Source organism: Periplaneta americana, chromosome 12 (assembly GCF_040183065.1).
Source record: "Periplaneta americana isolate PAMFEO1 chromosome 12, P.americana_PAMFEO1_priV1, whole genome shotgun sequence".
Lineage (NCBI taxonomy): Eukaryota > Metazoa > Arthropoda > Insecta > Blattodea > Blattidae > Periplaneta > Periplaneta americana.
Genome location: NC_091128.1, coordinates 102,457,741 through 102,484,764, shown reverse-complemented (window position 1 = coordinate 102,484,764; position 27,024 = coordinate 102,457,741). Strand labels below are relative to the sequence as shown.

The window sequence follows — 27,024 nt, the reverse complement described above, 5'->3', positions numbered from 1 at the left end:
AAACACGGCATTCAATCCTGGAAGTCATCGAAATTCTTTTAGGTGCTTGTAGAACGATTTTCAGTTTCGATGCATCATTATTCAGAGGATTAACTTTGGATTTGACAACAATCACTTATAGGAGATGGCCTTAAAAGTTCTTAAAAACTCCTTGGGCATTTTATACAATGCTAATAAAGCATTGGGGGTGGGGGAATGCAAAGGCTAATTGGGATTTCTCAGTCTCTGATCGGGTCAAAAGTCCTGAGAGAACTGATATTTAACACTTGCGGTAAATTTTGGTGAAGTCTGGAGGGCCTAATTAGATCCATTATCACTTCCATGCTGGGGCACCCTGGGATCTTTTCAGATGTGAGAGAGAGAGGTGTGCAAAAAGCAAGGGGTAGCTACCTCATTTACCTTTGCCAAGAAAAACTGTGATAGTGTAAAGTATTAGAGGTAAAATTATTTTCGCTTTTATTTTAGACCCTTTTTAATAAGGGAGGCTCGTGACAAGAACAGTTTAGCTGTGGCACGTGTGGATCTCTCATGCAGTGCCAGCGTGATCCTTACCTGGATTTATTTTTGCATGCACATTTCTCAAATAAAGATGTTCCCTTCGTGCTCTGTTACACATCTTGCATATACTAAGGTTAGGTTTTTATTACAGTCCCAGCATGTGCAGTTATCATCTCAGTCAAATTCTTCCTGTCGCGAGCCGCATGATTTTTAATGTGTTGTTTTGGAAGGTGGCTCCGATCACGTGCATATATAAGATAGAAGCTGGTAATTAATAATTGGGATTAATTTTGTTACTAAGTTATGCTCCTTCACTTAATTTTCGTCAAGTTGTAGGTTTAATTCAATAATGTGAGTATATGGGAAGAAGCTAGGACCAAGAAGAAAGTGCACTTGCAACTAAGTGTACCTTTGTAATGTGAAAGCTTTAAAATTAAGCATTAGAAAGGCTTTGGAAGAATATGGGGTCCCTTACACAACACTGAATGAAAAATTAAGCTATCAGAAAATAATTTCGCTATTATAAGATTCCCCACTAAGAAAAGAATAAAATATTTCATTGGCAGAGTGGATAGAAAAATAGGAGGGGACTTTCTCCAAGAAAAATGTGTGAGAGGGTGATACATTTTTTTTATATATCCTGCCACTGAAGTGATTTTAAGTGATAAAATAATGTGTGATTGGATTCACCCGTCCTCAACAATAAAAGTTGAAAACAATGTAGGATAGTTAAATTCGAAGATAGAAGCAGCCTTCCCATAGACTAAAGGAAACAGATTTAGAAGTACATGGTATTCACATTTTAAATAGGTTGAATATGGTGTCTGGCGATAAAGCATTTTGTTTTCCATGTAGATTATTTGACATTGTTGCTAATTACGATGATTCATTTATTACTACCGGTACCTCAACTGAAAAACGCAACACAACATTTTCAAAAACGAGAACGTATTTCTTCTCATATGAGAGCTTTGCAACATTGACGAGGTTTAGCAAAGATGATTTCTTTCCACCACAAAGAATATGTGGGGGAGGGGGGAACTAAGATCCTGTTTGAAACATTACTTCGAAAGGCATATATAAGTGTCTATCATAGGAATACGTGAGTTAACATTTTATATTCTTTTAACAGTTAATGTTGTTGCTTCTATTACGTTTTGCATGAGATTTTTCACACCAACTCTTGTTCCATTGCATAATTTTGGTTGGTCAGTATTTCGTAGCATTATTGGTGATTCAATATGAATTATGTGGTGGCATTCCTTGTGGTTTCAAAGAATTCAAGAATATAGCTGGATAAATCACAGCCTGCTCACTATCTACAAATTTATTCTATCGAGAAACTCATAACATAGTCCTGGACTGTGTTGCTACTTGGATGTTATTTAATTTTGTGTAATTTTTTCTACGGCTCCATGGAAGTCTGTATTGAATATAACAGAAATAAACGACAGTTGACTGTAGAATAGGCCATTCTAATATTATACCTGTTTTTCTCCTGTTTACGAAGGTTACATTTGCAAACTTTGGCAAATATCGGTCAAAGGGTGTAGATTTGTATAGAGTACAATTACAATTTTAAAATTATAATATAGGCTAATAAAAACGTAGGCCTAATTGAATTTGATTTCTGTACTTATTACAACTACAGTGCCAGCAAAGTGAAAGATAATAGAATAGCAAGCATTATGCTTTCAAGTATTTGACCACGCTTTCAACTCCGCCCCCCCCTCTTTATAATGGCAAATCCTTACTCCTTTCAATTTTGATACCCAATAACCGCCGTTGATAATAATAATAATAATAATAATAATAATAATAATAATAATAATAATAAACCGACTTGTATAATTTAATGATTCTAGCTACATAAGCGGTAAATAACACATTTTTAAAAGTAGCTAAGTAATATAGGAAATGATTTGAATTTCGTAATGAATGTACCTACGGTATCATATTTATCTTTAAAGACATTTTCTACTACTATTTCACAACCAGGTGCCAATTTCTGCGTATCAGTACCGGTAATTTATTCTTATTTCGTACAGCACGTTAATATGTTAGTCGTCTCAAAATGCGTGTTTAACCATTTTCTTTAAATAAAATACATTCCCCAGGTGAGGCTCGAACTCACAACCCCGGCATGTCTCGGCTACTGTCATATAAGTACCGTGCGCTAACCGATTGCGCCACTGGGGAAGATGAAACACTATACTTTGTTTACACGTGCACAGTGTAGCCTATCTTATTTTTCTTCTTTCATTACACGTGCATAATGACATTTTCTTCTGCCCCGTATCTATGAAATTCCCCGAATTTGCATATTCCCATGTTGCTCGTCATACTTTTATGAAAGTACATGAATAAAATAATATAAAGGAACAAAAAAAATTCAATAAGGTCCCACCGAGATTTGAACTCGGATCGCTGGATTCAAAGTCCAGAGTGCTAACCATTACACCATGGGACCGATGACAATAGCGCCTCCTAACAGTTATTGACTATAGAAAACGACGATTTTTCCTGTATAACACACCTTAATTCCAGAGTTCTTAAAATTAATTATATATAATGGCACTTTCCTTATTGCCCAATGCCTAAATTATTGTCTTCGTTGGTTGCATTACTATAATTTGCATCATTAATATAGTATGCTGCCAGTTTATCACTCATACCGATGCAGTGGTGTTAATGCATGTAATTTATGTTAATTTTTTATTCATTAAAATTTATATTACATTTACAAGTTATTTACCCAATAAGATTCATATACGTGATTAAATTCATAACTTTTCAAATCAATATACTATCGGTACTCACTTTGTTTATGTCGCCATCATGAATTGGCGGTAAGTCATAACAGTAATGGAGGGTTGACATAATTGTGTGTACAGTAATAGTAAGTAATTAATAATAAATGCATATTATTATCGTATTCACTTTGCAATTTCGCACTTCTTCGTCGCTTTGTTATTATTCCGCATACAATTTTAAGCAATGAAATAGTTTAAAGTGTGATAGAAAAATTGTCAAATTTTGTTGTATGTGTACATTGTTACGTACTGACTATACTGTATAAAAACATTATCCCCACGTGTGCTGAAATATTGTAAACTGCACTATACTATTCAGTAAAGATATCTTGGTTCCTTGTTGGAGAAGGAAAGTCGGATCTGTATTGTACATTCATTTATGTGGAAGTATAGTTTTGTTTGTGGCCACTTAACCTGCAAATTAAAAATCATGTTTTTTCTGTTGTTTTCAAACTTACCAGATTTTAACTTCGCATATTGAGCTAATTTTATAATGTCTCACGCGTCAATACAAGATTGAGTGAGTATTCGTTTAAGACTATTTTTAGCTTAGGTATGTAACGGATGAGGTGCTCCTCATAACATTTGTTTTGGAAATATATTACGTACACATATCCTGATAGTACTTAAATGTAGCCACACCTCGTCAGTAAAAAAAAAAAATATTGGCTTTGAATGCCATTTACAGACTGCAGGAACCAGTTACAAAACTGAATTCCAGCATTGCGGTTAGGATTAGTCTTTGAATCTCTGAAATCTTATACCAACGGTCACAATATCAGTAATGTTGCTGCTGTATGTGTGGATCCTCGTGATAATCTCGTCACACTTGATGGCCTCAGTAGATAGGTCAGCATATCTTGTCGCAAATGTTTATACAATGCTCTCATTTTACGAGGAAACTAGATTACAGCGAAACCCGTATAGGCTACCTCATTTTCAAATCCATTACTTAATACACAAGTAAGTCACATACACGTTCTTGTACAATTCTCAGTAAAGTTAGTTGCAATTTCTGGGAGTTTTGTACAACTGGCTTCCCACACAGCGCTCAGGAGAGCAGGAATTCAGCTGACGGTGGAATGTTGCAGTTTCCTCGTAAAATGAGAGCACTGTATTTATGCAGGTGGCCGTTTATTGTGTAGCCTAATACTGTCCATGTGCAGTAATGTGATGATGCAATGGCTGGTAAGGTGCTTGCGAAAGACAACTACTAACAGCTCCATTAAAAAAGAAAATGACAATGCTGCATAATTAATAAACATGCTTCGAATATTTTATTATTATGTTTTGGGTCAAGCATAAGTCTGGAGAGTGGTGTGAGTGAAGCATTTAAGCTTGGCGAGAATGATAATTAGATACTGCTAAGCGATTGAGATATTTTCTTGAATTTCTTTTCTAGTGGTGATCCAATATCAATGAATTTCTCTTCTGTTAAAACAGTCCTCCTCATATTTGCTTTCTTGTCCAACACCGAACCAACTGTGCAAAGCTCCTTTACTTTGTCATTGACTTCATTCAGGAACATTATAACTTACCAGGAAATTTTCTTACAAATTTAAATTTACATTCATGATACAATCTATACTTAGCAAAAGTATTCACTAATAACATGCGCCGTTCGAGATTGTATCCATGTTTCAAGTCTACCTCGACTTCAGATACACTTGACTGCAATAAGAACAGTGTCAGTCTGATCTCCTGAGTACCATACTAGTATCTAATCATGGATAGACTTCCCATACAAAGTTTCTAGGAGAGGGGAATACTCGAGATTGGAAGTCCTGCATTTCAATCGGTGTTAGGCCTATATTGTTACTTCATATTGATGTAGTGTTGCATTCTTTATTTGCCTGTCAGTGTACATAGGTCTATTTTGAATTTATAATAAATAGTGTATTTATATACCGTTTAGTTAAACTTATAAATCCAGAGTCTGTATAAAACTTTGTACCATACAGAAAAATGATATTTCGAGAACTATTTTTCGGTATTAAGGCCGTGTCTCAAAGCTACATTTTGAGCTGAAGTGAACTAGATTTTTGACTAAATAGCCGGATGTGACGTCAGAAGTTATGATCCAAAGCTACATAGTGCATAGCAATCTAGTTCGTAGTAGCTAGTGAACGAAAATGCTTGCTTGATTGCTGACTTGTTCACTAAACAAACATGGATACCTCATCAGCAATTGGGGTTATGAAATCTGAAAATGCTTTGGAAGTGAAATAATGTAAATATAATTAGAATAACACATTAACTTTGAACACTGGCATTGTTAGTACCTTCTGTACAATGTTTTAAACATTATTGTAATATATTAAGTACTTATCTTAACCACATAATTCGTAATGAAACTGCATTAGGACACTGCCTTCTTAATTTAGTGCTGCAGCTGGCTGCACCATGATGTCATGGTTTTTAGAAAAATAATCTATGAAGAAGGCCGTGTTTCAAGCATACATGTCCAAAGCTCCCTAGTGTGTAGTTTACAAGTCACTCAGGGCCATATTCATAGACATTTTTAGCTCGGGCTTTTGGTGGACGATCAGCGTTTTTCGTATTCATAAACCAGTGTTAGCGATAGGATATGATTTGAATTCTGTACTAGTAACCAGTGGATAGCTGGGGCTAGCTTAGTACGCTCGTAGCGTGTGCTGCGAAATGTCTATGAATAGCACCCCTAGTTGCTAGTCACTAGTGTGTAGTATGGACTTGAGCTTTGAGACACGGCCTTAGAATGCTGTATTTGTGTAACTCCATCAAATTTGTAAATAATTTTTTTTTTTACTTTACCATCACAATAACTCTTGTGACTTTTATAGAATGAGAAAGTAAATGTGACATTAATATTAACACCTTACAGCGGCAAGGGAACAGAAAACAAAATTGGAAATACAGACTCAATCATGTACACAGATTTTTTTTAAATTTGTGTTGTAAGTGAAATACAGTATAAGTTTTAAATTTTTTTGTTATTTCTTTTAATATCAATATAAAAGTACCTGTATTAAACTTGTATCGGTACATCATGATTGCAGATTTTGGTTGATGAATGTAAGAAGACAGACAAGCAGTGAATTATTTGCTTTTGCTACCATACATAATTAAATTTTAGTAAGATGTCAGATTTTCCTGTCGACTTCGAAAGAAGACAGATAACCATAGATGGAGACAAGACCAGCATAGAAAGAAGAGTTACTCAGATTTGGAAAGTGCTGCAGGTCAGTATTACATTTTTCATCTCCTCTCTTCAATGAAAGAGAGAGAGAAAGAGAGTGCATGGGTGTGATATGTCACTCCCTGGAGACATGAAAATGGAGATAGTACCTAGTTATTTCTTGTTATAAGCTACAGTATATAACATTCCTGTAGGAAACAGTGTTACGAATCTTGTGCATCTTAATTGAAAAAAAAAAAAAAACGAAGAATCAATTGAACACATTAGCCTATTATTATTATTATTATTATTATTATTATTATTATTATTATTATTATTATTATTACTGCTGCTGCTGCTGCCAGTCTAATTGTCTGTAAGTGTTGAATTTATCACCACCCTCATCACTGCTACCATCACCATTACCTTCACAACTACTTTATCTTCCCTTAATCTTTTGCATTCTCCTCATCCAATATGGGAAGTTCTGCAAGTCAGTATAACATTTTCAACTCTTCTCTTTAAATTATATGTCATCATTTTATAATTTCTATCTGTAACTTTCGCCTCAGCATTTATTTCAGCTCTTATATAAGCATTTCTACTAAGTCAGTCCATATGAGTAATTCTCATACTATGCTTAAGAGAATCCATCTCAACTGCCTATAGTTGTTTTATTTATTTTTTATTAATTGTCCAGCACTCACAGCTGTATGTTCTCCTAAAACTACCACTTGTCTTCAAAGGCCACCACTGTTTCCTCATCCGAACTTAAAACAATTTCCTGATTGAAAATGACCACCTTTTCTCATCCAAAACCATCACCACTTCTTCATCCAAAATTGTCATGTTCTCTGATAAAAAAATCACCAGATTATCTCATTCAAAGCCCTTCATTTCATTAAAAAAAGCACATTTTACTCACCAGAAATACCATCGTTTTCTCATTCAAAATAATTTTCTCTTCTAAATCAAAATCACTACGTACATTCATCAATAACTATGACTATTTCTTTATTCAAAACAGTTATCTTCTCTAATCTAAAACATCATCATTTCCTCCTCCAAACCACCATATCATCTCATCCAAAACCCACACCTTTCTTGCATTCTCATCATTCTCCTCCTCCATTTTTGCAATTTTCTTCTCTTATTTCTTCCCTCTTCTTCCTTATCATCCTTTTCCAATCACTAATATATTGTATATTGTTTCTGCTTTCATAATTTTTTCTTTTTCTTGTAAAACAGGAAACAAACAATAATCTGAATGCTTGTGACCAGTTGCTGGAATATTATTCACATAGAGCACAGTTTGATGGCAAAATAAGCCAGGAGGATGTTGCAACCCAAACTACTTTGTCATCACAGACCTCTTCAACACAAACTTCTGTACTTCAACTAGTTCATGAAGAAATTCAGACTGTCCCTTCTTGTGAGCTCTCAGTTACACATGCGACAACACAGACAACTCCTAGAAGAAATGAATTTAGTAACGCAGGTATACAAACCTGTATACCTCAAGACTCGGCCACACAAACTCGTGCACAGCAAGAAATGAAAAGTTTGGGATCACAGACTGAGACTCAAATTTCGTATAAAGACAATGAAACGACAGGAAGGGAACTCCATTTACTGCAGAATGGCCAACATTACAATGAGCTGAGAATCTGTACTGTATGTCAGCTTCAAGAATTCGAAGAAAATTACAGAAATGAAACTACTCAGACAGTGGACAGTACCACTACAAAGGTAAATAAAGAGGGCATTTACTTTCTACTTTTAAACTTTTAAAGAGCAACTAAAAATATTGACACGAGTGCTGTTCAGTCACTCACATAAGCCAGGGTTCGAATTTTCTGTAGATTATACAGTATAAGATTTGTTTTGGACAAAGGAGGTATAAAGACAGAATTTCGAGGTATTTCGCTTTCCTCTGCCATTGTCCATGTCATCTCATCCTCTCTGAAAAAAGCTTCTTAGTTTAAAGAGGGACGTTTGTTAAAAAATTGTAATTATACTTAATCACCTCACTGTCATTGAATAGCCCCAGCAATATAAGATGTAGAATAAAATAATTATTAATTATCATTACATCTTATTATTTCATCATCTGTAAATGGTGTATTTAGTGTAAGACGGGCACTGAATAAGAGTTAAGCTGTAATTACAATTTATTATCACATGAGCACACTGTTAGCTGAATGGCTAGAATGTCAGCTTTCCATTTTGGTAACCTGGGTTTGATTCCTGATGAATACAAGTGGAAATTGTGGCGAACGAAGATAGTGCTTAGTGGTACGTTTTTGCAAGATATTTCCATTAATTCCTCTGCTGGCATATAAAGTTGTTCCATTAATTGTTTGGTGCTACATAGATTGCCACCCATGGTGCTTTGGAGCAATGCTGCAGTAGCAATAAGATCTACAGATACGGCACCTAACTCTAAAGAAAGGGGCTGCTTGGGTGAATGACACAAAATCAAATACCCGCCATTAGTGGGAGGGAATTCATTAACAATCTCATTGTCTCTGAATAGTTAGTATATTTAAGATGGTAGCTAAATGAGGCGTTTAGTTGCAAAATCAGATACATCACTAAAACATAATTTTTCAGTATGAAGGAAAAACGTTTGCAAGGAACTAAGGATTTGCAACCAATACTATTATTAATCATACAAATCCATGTGATGTATCTGGCTTTGGAACATAACAGTGCTGTAGCAGTTGTAGAATCATATGATGTGATATGATATGATATATATTTCTCAAAATCTTCGGTCCTGCTGGCCCTTCACATTTCTGTATTCGGGCCAGCATTCCCTTACTTGCACTATTTACAACTTTAAACAAGACGTATTTTGACACTTGAAGCCTGTTCTTGCTATGTTTTTCATGTCCCTTCACTTTCACTTGACCATCCTTTTACTTTATCCACTACTATTCTACTTCCCTTCTCTTATTCTCAGTTCCCTTAAAAATCATTCCTACCTTCATAACTAACTTACTACTTTAAATAACAATACATATAACTTATTTAATATATAAGACCTAACCCTTGTTGACTATTTCACTAAAAGCTTGAACTATTATTATATTCACTGTCTAAACTCTTCTCACACAACACGTTAGTCCTCGTATCCTAACAACATTGCTTTCACTTTATTTATAATACTATTTAACACTGAAAAAAGTACAACAGTTCACTTCCATTTATCCATTACCTAGCTGAACCTACTATTATTTCAACCCACTGATGCACCATTTCCTCAGATTATAGACAGGTTTTTCTCCACTATTTATAGACAGATTTTTCTCCACTCTTTTCACACTCCTGGCACGCTATACACATTCAATACTTCCCCTTCTATTCCCCGCACTTATTTCGCTTCCTTATTCACCAGTCTCTTCTTTCGTCGGTTCAGCATTCCTCTCTCTCCCCTTCTGCCTTTCTCCAACTCTGTTGCCATCTGATACTATGCTTGTTCCGCTGGCTTGGCCTTGGGGTGACGTCATTACTTGTCGTATACTAGATGGTGCAGCCGCTGCCTTGGAGTTCACCGCCTGAGTGGAAATTCCTGACGATGGGTTCTTTCGACATTCTTCCCTCACAATCTCCTGAGTCACTGCTCTCATGTCTTCGCAACTTTACCTTTTCTATTTCTTCCACTATTATTAACAATCTTTCTAACTCTCTCCTTTATCTCTAATCTTTTACTTTCGTCAATATTCTCTCCATTTTCATTCAAGTTTTCCAAACAAAATTCAACATCAAATAACTTCCCGTTAATTTTCAGTTTATCTTTAATTAATTTTGCATAATGTCCATTTTTTCTCGCTGCCTTCATAAACGGCACTAACACCTTCCTCTACACCTCACCTCGCATTCAAAATCTTCATCTATAGGCCTACTAATGCTCGAGTCTTTCAATGCTTTCTTACAATCCATGATTTTCTCTTCAATCATCCGGTTTGCTAGTCAGACCAATATGGGCCTATTTTCCCCATGCCCCATTTTATACAACTCTTTCACTTGACCATTCCCAATGTCAATGCCTTACCATTCCCAGCACACATTTACTATCACTTCATACGTGTCCATAGACTGTTCTTTCACCTGTTCTTCAATACCAAAGAAAATTAAGTTGTTCCTTCTTTTCTCTTCTTCTAAGTATTTCACCTTCTTTTTTAATATATTGTTTTCCTTTTGTAGATCTTTCAGTTTTTTGTTAATAGTATCGATGGTCACCTTTAGACTTATGGTATCCATTCTCCACAGATCTTTCACCTCACTTATTATTCACTATGAAACTGCTTCCGTATACTACTGCACTTTGCTAAGTTAGCAGGTTCGTGGTCAATCACGTCTTACTCGGTTGCTTGCTCATTGAGAACTTGTAGAATTGTATGAAGATATGAAATATAACATTAACTCATTTCGAAAAAAAAAAATTATGTACTTATCTGATTTTGCAACTACACGCCTCAAATAAGGAATTGTAATTGAAATAATCACCTTATTCTCTTTGAGTAGTTTAAAATGAATATAAAATAAAGAATTTCCATTAAAATTAACACCATTTCATCGCCTGTAAATTGAATATGTAGTGTAAAACGGGCACTGAATAAGAGTTAGACTATAATTACAATGGAATTTGTTTCACATGAATTTTGCTTAACCATATTTCAGTCATTTCTTTTCACATTCAACCATTCCATAGTTATACCGTCACTAAGTAATTAACTAATCACTGTATTTAAAATATGTTAAAATGTCTGTTTCAAATTTTTTATTTTCATGTTTTATACATTTGGTTAACTTTTTTTTTTGCCATAGTTGATGAATATATTCATAAACTCACTAAGCTGATCCATTTCCTTGCCACTATACAACTTAATGAATCATAAAATAGGTCTAACTTTTACTTATGTATTTCTACAGGAATTGCAAGAATATCAGAAGATTACAGATTATTTTTCGAATCTGGAACAGCATTTCCAAGATGTGGACTCGAGACTTGGGGTGAGTTTGCAATATTGTTCCATGCATGAAGTGTTTTGTATGGCTAAGTTATAAGTAAGATACTTAATGCACTTCTTAAATTCCACGCAAATTCTTCTGGTTTGAAGGAAGCATAACCTTCAATTACATGTTGATACTATATATCAAAATGATGGGAATTAATAAGATAGAATATCGTCTTCATCTTCCCTTATTTCTTTTCCTTCTCCTCTTTCTTTTCACCTCCTCTCCCTCCACCTACTTTTCTTCCTCATTCTTTCCCTTTTTCTTTCTCTTTCGTACACTTTCTCTTCTTTCTTCTTCTACCTCTCTTTTTATACATACTTGATTTTTTCAGACTTCAGAATCTGTCTGTTACATCAACTGTCAGTCTAGCGATATTCTCCTTTCGAATTTAAAAAATTGTTTTGATAGCTTCATGTCATTTTTATGGATTAAATACAGTAGTGATTATAGCTGGTATCATGTTTTTTAACGTGTGGCCTTGCTTGACGTTTCAGTCAGCAGATCGCTCACTCTGTTTAGCGTGTACAATTGTGGTATTCCCTCATGTGTAAATACTTGAAGTGTCCGAAATTGGCTTAGTTATTACTGTACAGTCTCTGTCGGAATAATATGGTGTATAGATGTGTATAGCTCGCGCCAGAGTTTTGTACATACGTTCTTGCCTGACCTTCTAGTCAGTGAATCACACTACTGTTTACAAGTATGGTTCTTCCCCCATTTGTTCTTGGAGTTCTGTAATTGTATGTAGTGTTGTGGATTGTCATCGTTAGTCTCTGTCAGAATAGTGTAGTGTATACATGTGCATAGTAGTTTTAGCTAATCTAATTTCGTTTTAAGTAATGAGAATATAATTTATAGTATTTGTAATTTTTAAGTCACTTCTATTATTTTTGTTGAGAATTTCAAAATTAAAAGAAAAGACATTCAGTCAGAGACGTGAAATTGTGACTGATGTTTATGAAATCATGAAAAATGCTGCAAGTAACAAAGAGGAGGTGTATTCACCAACATATATTTGAAAAATGCAGAAATAAAATAAATGCAAATGTAACAAATTAAAATTGAAATTGATGACACCAGCATGTCGTACATAGCCAGAACAGGGAAACTGAGGATTACGTTTGTAATGTTATAAAGCAAAAAACAAATATAAAATGCGTTTTCAACAGAATGTTGCAAACAAATTCAGGAATACAAAAGTGCGAAGCGACTGCATGTTTCGCTTTGAGAGTGGAAGAATTTAAATATGACTAGTTTTTATTATTTTCAGGTTTTTTCTACAAAATGTAATTTGAAAGAGTGTGTACTTTTAACACCTCGAACATACACCCCATATTGACAGTAATAATAATAATAATAATAATAATAATAATAATAATAATAATAATAATAATAATAATAATAATAATAATAATATTCATGGACGCGATAGCCTCTAAGGGCTGAGATCTACTAGCTGACCGCTGGTCTCACGTCTGCATGCCTTAGTAGAGGTAAACTATCATTCAACCAGTATGGGAGTATTGTGTGGTTAGCACGATGATCTGTTGTTACGTTGATTTTCTGAACTGTACCTGTCATAGCTCCCCAAATGCATCACGATGCTAGGTGGGTGTTTTACCTGAACTGAATGAAGACAGATGATTGTCCAGGAAACTGATGGGCTGGAGCTTTGTTTTCAGATAAAACATGAGGCAAGTCGTTAAAGTAGACACATGTCCATCTTAACTGAAGACTTTTCCTCAGTTCTGCATCATCTTTCGATTAGTGTGGACAGAAAATTACGATATAACTATTAATTCTGGAGGAGGAGAAATCACCAGAACTCTTAGAAGCTGTCAGTGTCTTTTTTTTTTTTTTTTTTTTTTCTGATTTACTAATAAACAGTAATTTCAAATTAGTGTCTGTATCCATTCGCAAATAATTATGCCGATCTCCAGATTCATGATGTAAGTAATTCCAGAAGCTAATTCATATGGGAGAAGAATCTGCTCCTCTGCAGCAACTGTCCTCTACACCACCATCCAGAGAGGCAATGAAAGACGTTAAGAATAGACCACGCTACATTCGGTACCACAATGATTGTTCAATTTTGAAGTGACTGTACTCTGCAATCTGCTGCAGAAGAAAGTACAGTGTGTATACTAACTGGCTCTGCAGGAGAAGTGGCAAGCAGAACGCGGAGACTCAAGGAGTTGTGTTGGTATCATGCAGGTAGAGCCAATGCTCTTGTCCGCATTGAATGGTAGAGAGTGGGAGGGAACGAGAGAGGAGATTTAATATTCCTATGTTAAAATTAGGTGCTTCACAATACCAACTTTACATTGCTGCCGGGTCGAATACTGCCGTTTGCTTCACTGTGGAGCCAGTTAGTATACGCACTGTATAAATAAACATCACTGACCAGCTGTTCCTTGGATAAGCTACGAGTAGTTGAAACTATCATCCTAGCTTTCGATTTAATGTTTTCACACGTTAAAATTGGTGGAACTGGCTGTAATTAAATGTGCACAATGTATCAGAATTCAATAAACAAACTTTGCTGCAGCCTACATTCAAATTTTGGTAATGTTGCATCGTGCCCCTCGTGACAAATGCCGTAGCATTAATGCTGACTATGTCAAACTTCTTCATGACAATGCTCTCCCCCGTGTTGCGGCTTCTGTTCGTGAGAAAATCAATACATTTGGTTGGGAGGTGCTCCATTATCCACTATAGAATCCAGACCTTGCACCATTGGACTTTCATCTGTTTGATCCCATGAAGAAATTCCTGGCCGGCCATCGCTTTGTCGTACACGCACCATATGAAATGTTGAACTGCTGAGATGCTGAGATAAGGTTCGCAGTTGGATCCGCTGGTTGTTCAAAATTGCCGCCTTAATGCCTGTGACATTCTGCTGGGTTGCAGCTGTTACTGGCCGCCCGGAACGTGGCAAATCACAAAGGTTCTCACAGCCATATGCGAAGAATGTGCACCACCTGGAGATGTTGCTACGGTCCATATAGTCTTCCCCATATATCCCCATATGTCCCTGTGAATTTCACTCAGGTTACGTCCTTTAGCCCACAAAAATCGCACAAGACTTCGCTGCTCTTCACAAGTTGATGACAGTAACATGTGCGCCATCTTTGTTGCGTAGTTCACTCTTCTCTCGCTAGAGCTGTACATGCAAAACAAATTGTGTCTGTAGTGAAAACTTCAAAGTATTTCTCGGTGAAATGTCAACATCCCAGCTGCAGAAAAAAAATTATGTTACTTTCCGATCCACCCTTGTATGTGATGGCCAATCTTCCAAAGTCCAGTAAATATAATAAAACTTTCTCTAATAAAAAAGTAAATACTGGTAAAGGAAACAAAGTTAATGAATGTTTCTTAAATTAGAAAAATTGTTTGAGAATAGTGCAGTGGCAGAAACATGGGACTAACCAGAGTCTAGCATATAGGCTACTTGCAGTACTTAGCGCAATTTGTTGTTCACAGCCTAGGTATTATGCTGACAACTTAGTTGTCTTATAGTGGAATAAATGCTGACTCTTTGTTGTCAGACAAAAAATGTTTTCCTTGGTCTCCTCAACAACCTCATAAAGTTTGTTTTATATAATACTCTTATTGAATTTGGTATTCCCAAGAAGCTAGTTCGATTAATTAAAATGTGTCTCAGTGAAACATACAGCAGAGTCTGTATAGGCCAGTTTCTGTCTGACGCTATTCCAATTCACTGTGGACTAAAGCAAGGAGATCCACTATCGTCTTTACTTTTTTAACTTCGCTGTAGAATATGCCATTAGGAAAGTTCAGGATATCAGACAGGGTTACATCAGCTGCTTGTTTATGTGAATGACGTGAATATGTTAGGAGAAAACCCACAAACTATTAAGGAAAACACGGGAATTTTACTTGAAGCAGTAATGATATAGGTTTGGAAGTAAATCCTGAAAAGACAAAGTAGGCCTATATGATTATGTCTCGTGATCAGAACATACTACGAAATGGATATTAACAAAAAATTGGAAATTTATCCTTTGAAAAGCTGGAAAAATTCAAATAGCTTGGAGCAATAATAACAAATAGAAATGATACTCGAGAGGAAATTAAACACAGAATAAATATGAGAAATGCCTTCTATTTTTCTGTTGAAAAGCTTTTGTCATCTAATTGCTTAAAAAAACTGAAAGTTAGAATTTGTAAAAGAATTATATTACCGGTTGTTCTGTGTGGTTGTGAAACTTGGATTCTCACTTTGAGAGAGGAACAGAGGTTAAGGGTGTTCGAGAATAAGGTGCATAGGAAAATATTTGGGGCTAAACGTGTCTGATGTGTTTGTTGAAATTTCTTGTCATTTGTTGTTTTCCAATAGGTTCTGAGGACATAAATAATTACGCATGGTAGTAAATAAACTTTTTAAAACATTTTTATTCAATTATATAAATACATTAATGTTGATGATCACGAAGTAAATAATGACTTCTCAAATGTGTACAATAAGAAATTGTGATACTTGTCATAGTTACCACGATTCTCAGAATAGTGGTCTATGAGTAACAAGGCAATTGTATACAAAATAAGATCTTTTATGTGCAAGTTGATGACTGACAGCCTTCCACAAAATGTTATGCATGTTTACAAAACATTATAATTTGGCCTTGTTAAAAACCAAGTAAGTGAAAGGACATCCATTTCAGACCATTATCAAGGAGCCTTCTGCAATATTTTGCTCCTTTCTTTTCCTCATAATTTTTTTTATGATTTTGGTAATAATTTTTATTTATTGTTTTGCTAGTGCACTCTATTATATAGTAATATATAATTATGGAATTAATTTAATTTTTTTAATCAGAAAAATTTGGGTTGTTTCTCTAATAACAATTTTATAACATATTTTTAATATAATTAGTACTTTCACATTGGATTTTGTTTAATATATTACAATTTGAAGTTCATATGAAGCAACCATCACCAGCCTTTCTTTATTTCCTTCTTTGCATTTGTACTCTTTTATTGCGTTTTTATGAAAAATGTTGCAGAGAGCTCCTTAAAATGTATTTTCTTTGTTTCTTTGAATATTCGTTGCTTTATCACCAGTAATGTAGAGGTGACGCGTATTTAGTATAGGTGATAGGAGCTGCATATGCCAACTTTGCAATTGGTGCCGTGTATGCAAATTTGGTAATGGGGGCAGTGTAGGCAACTTTTGCAACTGGCAGAGCAGAATAAGCTACCTTCGCAACGGGAAGAGTGAGAGGTGCGTGGTAGGATGTGAGGGGTGCGTGGTATGCGAGAGGAGCAGCATAAGTCAGAGGTAGACTGGGGGCAGCATGCAGACCATAGTCATAGCCGTAGCCAAGTCCCAGTACTCCGCGTTTCTGCTTCGTTGACGCAGGCTCCTCTGATGCCAGCACGGCAGAAACAGCCAAAACAGCTACAGTCACCTAAACATAAGCATAGTATTTCTTTTTAATTTTCTCCCTACACAAAACAGCATTATGATGAACGTACTCTTTTTACCGTACCATAGAAATACAAAAATTGGAGATATATCCTTCGAAGGGGTGGAAAAATTCAAATATCTGGGAGCAACAGTAACAAATATAAATGACACTCGGGAGGAAATTAAACGCAGAATAAATATCGGAAATGCGTGTTATTATTCGGTTGAGAAGCTTTTATCATCTAGTCTGCTGTCAAAAAATCTGAAAGTTAGAATTTATAAAACAGTTATATTGCCGGTTGTTCTGTATGGCTGTGAAACTTGGACTCTCACTCTGAGAGAGGAACATAGGTTAAGGGTGTTTGAGAATAAGGTGCTTAGGAAAATATTTGGGGCTAAGAGGGATGAAGTTACAGGAGAATGGAGAAAGTTACACAACGCAGAACTGCACGCATTGTATTCTTCACCTGACATAATTAGGAACATTAAATCCAGACGTTTGCGATGGGCAGGGCATGTAGCACGTATGGGCGAATCCAGAAATGCATATAGAGTGTTAGTTGGGAGACCGGAGGGAAAAAGACCTTTAGGGAGGCCGAGACGTAGATGGGAGGATAATATTAAAATGGATATGAGGGAGGTGGGATATGATGATAGAGACTGGATTAATCTTGCACAGGATAGGGACCGATGGTGGGCTTATGTGAGGGCGGCAATGAACCTTCGGGTTCCTTAAAAGCCATTTGTAAGTAAGTAAGTATAGAAATGCGTAATATTAGTATCATTTATCAATAAATGATCATCAATAATATTGATTGGTATGGTACAAACTGCAGATGGAAGTTGGTATGAACCCACTGATATGGATGCATTATGCTGCCTTAAAATGTGGACGTGAACGAGAAATGACCGGTAAATTTCCTCTAGACCCCTCTCATTCAGGGACAGGATTCTTTTATGTGACGTAAATCTACGATACAAGACTCCAGTTTTACTCCCCGTTCACAGGAAGTCATGCTATAATTTTTTTTATCATATTTAAAAACCATTCTTGGCTGTGTTTATACCCACGAACCTCAGATCTAATGCCAGGTATCGGTAGTATTTTTTACCAATTAAATTCCCAATTTTGCTTATTTCTGGTCACAGAATTGTTACATAAAGTAAGAAAAGAACTTACAACTACTTCCACATCTGCCATACAAATAGACAGCGGAAAAAAAGTCAAATAAAGGTCATGTTTACGGTTTACAAGTATTATACGCATAGACTATGGCATGAGGTGTGCACGCATCCCAAGTAGGTAGCTACAACACGGTACCATCCGCAGAGAGCACCACGTGAACACCGAAAACAACTGCCACTCTGTGTTCTCAGTCAGTCCTCATCTGTACGTGAACAAAGAATATTGAGATACGTAAACATGTTCTTCATTTGTGTTCAGTGAAGTGATCATAATGCCGAAGACAGATGTTAAAAACATAGGGTGTATTCTTTAATACAAGAATATGGTGGTCCACATTTTTAGTAGTGATACTGGTGAAACAATTTATTAAGTGTCGGTTATGTATGTGTGCATTAAAGGAGATAACAAAACAATTGTTTGAACATTACTGTAATACACAGAAACACATGAAAAATGTTGCTCGTGTGTTAGAAGAAAATAAGGGTTCAAGTTCAAATTCCGCCTCAAATATGAAATATGACTTTTGCCAGGATTTGTGTTGAATGATGATAAGTTGCAATATTCCATTCAAAACGTTGAACAATCCTCACTTTAAAGGATTTATAGAAAAGTACGTAAAACATGCCATTACAATAGTTATATCAACGTACAACCAGTATTCAGTGATTATTCAGTGTGTCAATTTACATTTCCCTCGGCCTCTACCTGCACGCGCCTCTAGTGTACCTACTGTGCTTACGTAAACAACCACCCTCTGACAAGACAAATTAGTCACGTTGTAGTTACCTTCACATTCGAATGACTTTTTTTCCGCTGTCTGAAAATAACAAAAGAATGTAGCCTTCTTGTACCCATAAAAACATTGAAAAAATTATGTAATTCAAATTGAAAGATTTAATGAAATCTAAATCATATTAGAGCACAGGCTTATCATGCTGCTGTCTTTGTGTCAATCTTTGGTGTTGACAAGGGTAACACTTGTGGCGGGCAAGATCAAAGGATGGAGTTTGTCTGCTTTTTCCCCTTTGGCTTTGGTTCTCTCGTTTGCCTCAACTTCACAACTTTCATTTCTACCAGCATTCCCAATTTCACCTTATTGTTGGCGTCCTATCAAAACCTCGTATGTTGAAATTCGTAAAAAACTGATTTTGTTTGTTGGATTTATGTGCACTAAAATCTAAGAATATCACTGAATGTACTAGAATGGATGTGGTTCCCGTTGGGAGAGTTTGAAGACCTGATTCACAAGTTTCCGAAATCTATGTGTCACATAGACTGCAGCATGCATTTTGTAAACCACGTGCTAAAATGTAAATGATAGTTAAGACTGTTAATGGCATCAAAACAAAATACTGAGCATGAGCTTTTGCTCCTTCGGGTGTACTAATTTTATATGTCATCTATATAATCAAAACGAAATAAATTATAATTATATTTGTTAACGGTCTTAACCATCACTTACATGTCAATGCACAATTTACAAAATGCATGCTGCAGTCCACGTGAGATGTGTCTCATTTGCCTATTGTTAGATTTTGGAGACTTGTGAATAAGACCTAGAAATCTTCTCAATGTACATCACACTCACTCTAGCACACTTGATGCCATTCTTGGCTTTTTAGTGCATAGAAATCCTATGTCTAGACAAGGGATAGGCAAAACTCCAAAACTTTCAGACACCAGCCCCTTTTTTTTCAGGCGCCACCACATTTTACCCACACATACAATGAAAAAGCCACTCGAGTTAAGATAAATATACATTCATTAAAATCTTATACTAAACAATATTATAACGTAATTAATTTTTAGGTTTTTTCCTGGATTACTTTCAGCGCTTCATCTCATTCAGGTGCTAGATAACCAAAGAAGTTGATAAAGTGTCGTAAATAATCAATTAAAATAATTATTATAATGTTATTAAATACAAGTCTGTAATGTATGCAATGGAAGAGGAAAGGAACTGGTCATCCTACCCCACTATCCCCTGACTTAGTTGGCTCACAAGTGATGCTTTATTGGCATCTCTTAGGAGGTCACTGTCCTCGGACAGTTGACTAAACAACAATATAATTCAGTAATAAAATACATTACATACTTCAACTCCTTCCTAGGACTGCTTTTGTTAACATTATGACATATATTTGTAGCGACATAAGAAATCAAAGTCTTAAACATTTCTTTTTGAACTCAATAAAAAAAAACTAAGGTGCCATGGTGACCTGGTGCCTGGGTTTCTCTACCACTGGTCTAGACTATGTGTTTTATTAACTTTTCTCCCTCAAGTGTTTGAAAACAATTCAGAAACCTTGCATGTCATTGGCTGCATATTGTGACCATCAAATCCTCGTATGTTATTGATGGCGTTGTTAAGTTGGCATGTTATTTCTTTTAATGTTTGTTATATTTATGAATTTTTTACCAGTGTATGTTGATATAAATTGTATTTCTTTACCCCGCTCAGTGTTAAAAAAGCAACTGTGTGTATTAAAACCAGGTAAGAAGCCATGTTTTTCTTTGTGATAATCACTTATAAAAGTATCGGTACATAACCCATACACAACTTAACTGTAATTTTAATATTTACACAGTATTATTGCCAATAGTTGTAGGGATTGTCGATGTGATATTGCTAAATGTTACAAGAGTCTACTTAATTAACTTTAAGAACTAAAGTTCAATGTTTAGTGTTGATACATACAGTAATTAATACTCATGCATGTTTCTGTGTGTTAACATACGAGATTTTTAATTTTTCTTTGTTCATATTTTCAGACCACTAAAAATGACAGGGGTCAAGATGACAGTGGAAATGATGTTTGCCAGGGAAAGAAGTATTTTAAATACTTCGATGAATCGAACGAATTTGTTCAGCCATGAAGAAATGGGTAAGACTGGTTTTGGAGATAATGGAACAGTCTCAGATTTTTCATTATCTTCAGACTTGTGTAATACTGCCCAAGTTCCTTAGGCTCTAGCTGCTCGAATAACGAAGGAAGAAGGAAACCACAATATTAAAAAATAACAACAAACATTAGGCTTACTCATGCACATCCACACATTGACAGGGCTCTTCATCTGTACCTTCTAAGTCAGAACCTCAAGAAGACTTTACTTTAATCCCGTGACACAAGAAGAACATATTAGCAAAATGAATAGAAAACAAAAAATCAAATGAAACGTAAAGGCCTTGCAGGTCCTGAATCCAGGCAGAGAAAGGAACAAAAGAAAGTCATCAATCATGGGGAAAGCTATTAAGTAGCAGATAAGGACTTGCAGTGAGAAAAAATTCTCAAAGTATGCATAAGAATCAAAGAAAAAATAGGTGACAAATGCTAAGAAATTTCATTTCCTCGAATTCACTGATGAGGAGAGATTTGTACTGTTCAATGGTTTTTGAAAGAACATGGAATGAAACCAGCGAAAGTTGTACTTACCTTCATTTGTCAAAATCTAGAAAAATAGGTTGTTGTGAGCAGGAGTTGTCTCCTAAAGGTAATACTTTTCAATACTTCAATACCATCTCGAGAAGAAGAATATCGAATTGTTATGAGTTTGTAAATAAAATTAATATTCCTGGCTAATTTTAATGCAGGAAAATTTTCTGTTCGGGACTGCCCCTTGCTACAAAGCAAAAATAAACTAATAAGAAGAAGAATATTGATAACATAAGCAGTATACCAGTATACTTACTGAAGTGCCAAAATTGTAGTCTTATTACTGTCGTGCAGATATGATCAGACTGTTTGGGAATCCAAACACCATCTTTTCAAAGATCCAAAAGTAAGCAGCAGCAAATAACAAAGAGGTTGTGTGCAGTGGAGTATATTTCAAAAAATCTTTCGTAACATGAGTTTGAATCTCTACACCTTGAAATGAAATCAGTATGTGACACTTGCTCACAATACAATATGGGAAACCTTTCAGAACGAGACTGTGATGACACCAAGAAAGAAAGAAGGTGGCAAGGGATGAGAAATCAAATGATAAGGAACAAACATAATTAAATCCTAGTATTTGGTTTTCGGTGCTATAGAATTGATGTGCAGGTTGTACTCCTGTTTCCTCGTCATCATGTATTTAAAACTTACTTAAAAGAAAACTCAAAGTACACAGTTGCACAATATGTGATATTTGATATGTCCAGATGGAAAATTTGAAGACGACCTTTGGCCCCAAGATGATTACGAAAATAAGCTGATGGAATGTAAGAACTAATCAATATATAGATAAACCGAAGAAAATGGGGATGGATTGGCCGTACTCTTTGGAAAGAAAATTCTATTGAGAAAAAAACTTTAAGAAGGAACCCCCAAGGCAGTAGAAAGAGAGGAAGACCAAAGGTTACCTGGAGAAGAACAGTGAAAAAGGAAATACAGAAGGCAGGGAAATCATGGTCCGAAGTTGCCAATATCACTCAGAATAGAAGACAATGGCGAAAGTTTGTTGAGGCCCTTTGCTCCAGTAGGAGATACAGGAAATGATGATGATTTGATATGTATTTCATGTGAACATTTACGTTCATGTAATGTGGACCTCACAATTTTTTGCACAATATATAACCAAGTAACAGAGGAAGTAATATGCAATCTATGGAATGAATTGGATGGTGGTATGTCTGTTGATATTTTTCCAACAATTCTCTACAACTTCGTACTAACTGAATGCAATTTACACCCACTGTGAAAACAAATTCTTTCTGGACAGTTAGTTGCATATATCAAATCACAATGTGTTAATGGCAAATTCATTTTCGAATTTCGCAGCACAAAAATATATCACTATAATTTCAGAAATTTTTAGAAAAGAGCCATACACTAAAGAAGATAGATGGTTCTCACGGTTTAATATAGAGAAAGCTTGACTAAAAAGTAATCAATGTCTCTGTATACTACATTGAAATCTGTGGGAATGGAAGGTCTCCACCATCTCCATTCGAAACTAACATCATGGTTTCTGTGATCTTTCTAGCAATTTATATTGTCCCAGTATTCATCCCGGAGTTCGTGTTGGAGATCCAGTTGTCACTAATTTTAAAGTAATTTTGTATGATCCAAATCGCACAATCCAGTATAAACTTTTGATGAATGATAAATGGTGTCATTTGACTAGTAAACCTTCCTTTACCCACAAAAAATTTACACTCCTCAAGGCATAACATTGTCTGGGAGAAGTTTAAACATCTTCAAGAATTCAGATTTCACATTTTGGATGGCCATAGGTACAGAAGAGGAAGATAAATGTCAAGGCATTCAAAACAAGATATAAGAACTTAACATATCGTCGTTGTTTTCATTAAACCTCCTATGTGACAGTATATAGAAAATATCAATAGGCGTACACTGATCCTCAATGATATCATTTATGTTCATCATATTCACCAACGTTTTCTATCGAATTATTTCTTATTCTTACATATGCCTATTGATTTTTAATTAATTTTTTCTTCCTCCTGAAAAATTATTTTCTGTACTGCCACATAGAAGGTTCCATAAAAACAACGACGATATGTATTATTGTGATATTAATTCCAAACTCCATCATGTGTCTGTTTCTTCAATGATTATTATGCCTGTAGTAGAAAATAAGCTAGTGTGCTTTTGAATTTTTCAATGGTTTTCATGATTTTGATGTACTGTATGTATGATTTTATTTATTGTTTGATAATCGTTATGCTCTTATAATAACAAAAAAAAAAGTGTTAATTAATTTTATGTATTTGTGTACTTTTCAATTATTCATTTTCATGTGCTTCAAAAACAGATGTGTAATGTACTTGATATATTATTCGTATGTTCATTGAATAAATGATACCACTATTTTATTATACTAAGTAAATAAATAATTAAATAAAACCTTTTTAAGCTAGCAAAGTGGGTGTCATCACTTTTTAAGTAATGTGAAATTTGAAACACGGTGGTAGTGTCAAAACCTATTGTATAGAGATATAACATTCGATATAAGATGCAAATTACTATAATGTAATTAAACTTCCTAAATAAAGATATTTTTATGCTATTTAGAATTGTATAATTTATTAGATGATATTTGTGTTTGTTAAAAGGTTGTAAAATGTTACTTTAATTTCTTTAAATAAAAAGCAGTTCTTTTTCACTCCAGAAAACTAATAATTTTCAACATACGAGGCTTTGATAAGATGCCAACATTATATTCCCTTTGATTTAAGAAAAAATGGGAGCCAAGAGTTTAGATATGCCAGATTGAGAGGATCGATCAGATTATAATCTGTGTAACACGAACCTGGTCCCCCTGGCTTATAACCCCAAGCACTGGAACCACTGTGGCAGTTTTTTTTTCTTTAATTTTTTTATTGGCGCTTTAACTTATAACAAAAGTCATATCGCGACACAAACTTATTTTAACAATAACATAACATTTAACACGTTAATTCATTACAGTAAACATTACACAATTTTATCAAATAATCCAGTTAATTTGAAAAACTTTATTACACTATCGCAGTATTGTTTCATTTCATTTAGCAATATTTATAGTTGAATTTTAAATTATGTTATTGTTTTTAATTTGAAGTTTCAGTGTTTATCATGTTTTGAGAATATATAATTTTCATCTGCATATCTGCATTGCCATCAAGACGTCGCTAGAAATTTTAGTTGGAAAGGAGAATCACTGTCAAAATTTAGGGAAATATTAAACAAGTCCTTATTTTTATAATGTAAATAATTTAAGACTAAATTCAAAAATTGTATTTTCACTTCAATAAAGTTAGTGACAACATTTTAGAGAGACATAGAGAAAATTTCGAGAGACTTAAACTCTCTGTATAAAGCCTGACAAAACCACTGATTTCTGTATAAAATATTTTGTTTACAATGGGTTCTTTAAAGAACCTAGCAAACTTTTACTGTTGATAACTGATTGAGACAGTGTTACAAAACGGGCTATGATAGCTACCAGTAACAATAATATTCTTTTGTTGTTATACATTTTTGTTGTTTTATGTTCAGAAAGACACACTTTCAGCACATTTGCCTTCAGTTTTAAGACTTAGGTACAGTTTTAATTATGTATTTATTTTTGTAATCGTATTTTGTTTAAGAGTTCAGCAAAATAGAAATATATCAAGTACTGTATAGAAATAAATAAACACATACTGGTAATATTTAGGAATTCATAAATTGCTGGTAAGTAGCCAAGGAATTCCTTAATAGAAACTGATTGATTATGATTACCAATTGACTATGATTACCAAAATGTAGGAATATAATTGTTACCAATCTGGTTAAGCTAAATTAATGGCATCAGTGTTGAGCTACTATCAGTCCCGTATTTAGGTAATGCTATGTCAATGGGCCCAAAAACATTTTGAGCCCTCTTGCCAACTAACTTATGGAAATTTTTAGACATTTTTGTTTGGAAATTTAACCAAATGTATAATATATTACATAAATATTAAGTTCATAAATATCTTAGAAATGTCTTTATATAGACTAGCATACTTTGAAGATGATATCTGATTGAGACATTAGCTGTTACCAGAATGAGCTATATCAATTATATTAACAATTATGTTATATTTCTGTTACTCATATTTGCGCTTTTATATTAGGAAAGATATTATGTTTACCTAAATTTGTCGTCAAAGAATAATAATTTTCTTAAAATATTTATGCACAACCTGTGCTATCATATGAAATACCTTAAAAATTGAACAGAATGGGAATATATTAAATAAATAAAAAAAACTGAAATTCATAAATAGCCCAAGAATGTTTGGTTTCAGTATCTGATTGAGAGTAAAACATCTCGGATATTGTGTTGTTAAAATAATTTTTGTAGTCACTCACCAGAACCTTCATGTTGATATTTTGTGAGAGGTTGATACCTGTACTGTTGTTGACTTGTATCTGCTGCAGACATTGTTGTACCTCCTTTTATACTTGCACTGCAGCCTTCCCCCCACTTACAATGTCAATTCTTGTGAGTTCTCAAATCACATTTCCCTCCCATCATCAAAGGTTTCCACACGCCTCACCTTGCGTTTCTTTCCTTAGTGCAACAGTGACTTATGCCACCAACGCTTTCCAGAGTTGATTGTAATTACCTCTTCCTGTGACACTTTCGTAATTTTTTTTATAGGTATTAGTTTTATGTCACTGTTTTAAGAGTGCAGGCCACTTTGTCACCAGGTCGCGCAGCTTCAACATTGTGTGTCGTAGTTACGAATCACCACTAGGACATGTTTTTTCCTCGTTAGTGTGATATCTATACACTCGATATTCGTCTAATTATATATTCAATTCCCTTTCACATACGGATTTAGGAAGAATAAATCTTTGCGAATTAGGGTATTTATTATATGTAATATATTACACTTTAACGTTGCGTATTTCTACGTAATTGGCGCAAATTACATATTCAGTATCATGCAAAATAATACACTCTGGTTTTTATATTTTCGGTTTCTGTAAAGACTTAGTGTAGTTAATTTTGAAACAGCTGAAACTTCAATAAATAGATATTCCAGCTGAATAATACCGGTACCCATAATTGCAACTACACATTATTGAATCATCATCATCATCATCATCATCATCATCATCATCATCATCATCATCATCATCAACAACAACAACAGAAGAGGTTTCAAGGCTCTTGAATCATTTCCTATACAGCTCGAGAGTTTCTGCTCCCTCCATTTTCTTTTGGTCTTCCATGGTATCACTAGCTTACATTAAGACAATCTTGGGCAATTTATGAATCTACCATGGTGCTGTTGTTTCTGTATAGCATAACCAGGATCGAGCATTTATGGAGCTCGCGAAAATCACGACATAATAGATATACAATAGATTTTTACTAATCTTTACGAATTAAGTGATTCTGATTAATAACACGCGGATAAAATAATTGCGACAAATAGCGAAATAGAGTT

At 34.7% G+C, this 27,024-nt stretch overlaps 2 protein-coding genes and 2 non-coding genes across 4 annotated transcripts in view; 1 reads left to right on the top strand and 3 right to left on the bottom strand.

Annotated features, from left to right (window-relative positions):
* Positions 1-2,607: 2,607 nt before the first annotated feature.
* TRNAI-UAU (transfer RNA isoleucine (anticodon UAU)) lies at positions 2,608-2,697 on the bottom strand. Its single transcript is given in 2 exon segments — positions 2,608-2,643; positions 2,660-2,697. It is a non-coding gene; the product is annotated as a tRNA-Ile (tRNA).
* Positions 2,698-2,896: 199 nt separating this feature from the next.
* Positions 2,897-2,968, bottom strand: TRNAQ-UUG (transfer RNA glutamine (anticodon UUG)). Its single transcript has one exon. It is a non-coding gene; the product is annotated as a tRNA-Gln (tRNA).
* A 348-nt stretch (positions 2,969-3,316) lies between these two features.
* The window catches only part of LOC138710734 (cingulin-like protein 1), a 160,297-nt gene continuing 136,589 nt past the window's right edge, over positions 3,317-27,024 (top strand). Inside the window, exons 1-4 of the mRNA XM_069841807.1 lie at positions 3,317-3,397; positions 6,350-6,532; positions 7,717-8,217; positions 11,407-11,487. Coding sequence (XP_069697908.1) covers positions 6,431-6,532; positions 7,717-8,217; positions 11,407-11,487 — 684 coding nt within the window. The 5' untranslated portion in view covers positions 3,317-3,397; positions 6,350-6,430. The remainder of the gene's footprint in view (positions 3,398-6,349; positions 6,533-7,716; positions 8,218-11,406; positions 11,488-27,024) is intronic.
* On the bottom strand, positions 15,890-25,999 carry LOC138710737 (cuticle protein 16.5-like). Its single transcript, XM_069841810.1, has 2 exons — positions 25,937-25,999; positions 15,890-16,925 (listed from the first exon to the last, which is right to left on the bottom strand). Exons 1-2 carry the CDS (start codon positions 25,946-25,948, stop codon positions 16,572-16,574), a joined length of 366 nt encoding a protein of 121 aa, XP_069697911.1. The 5' UTR covers positions 25,949-25,999; the 3' UTR covers positions 15,890-16,571.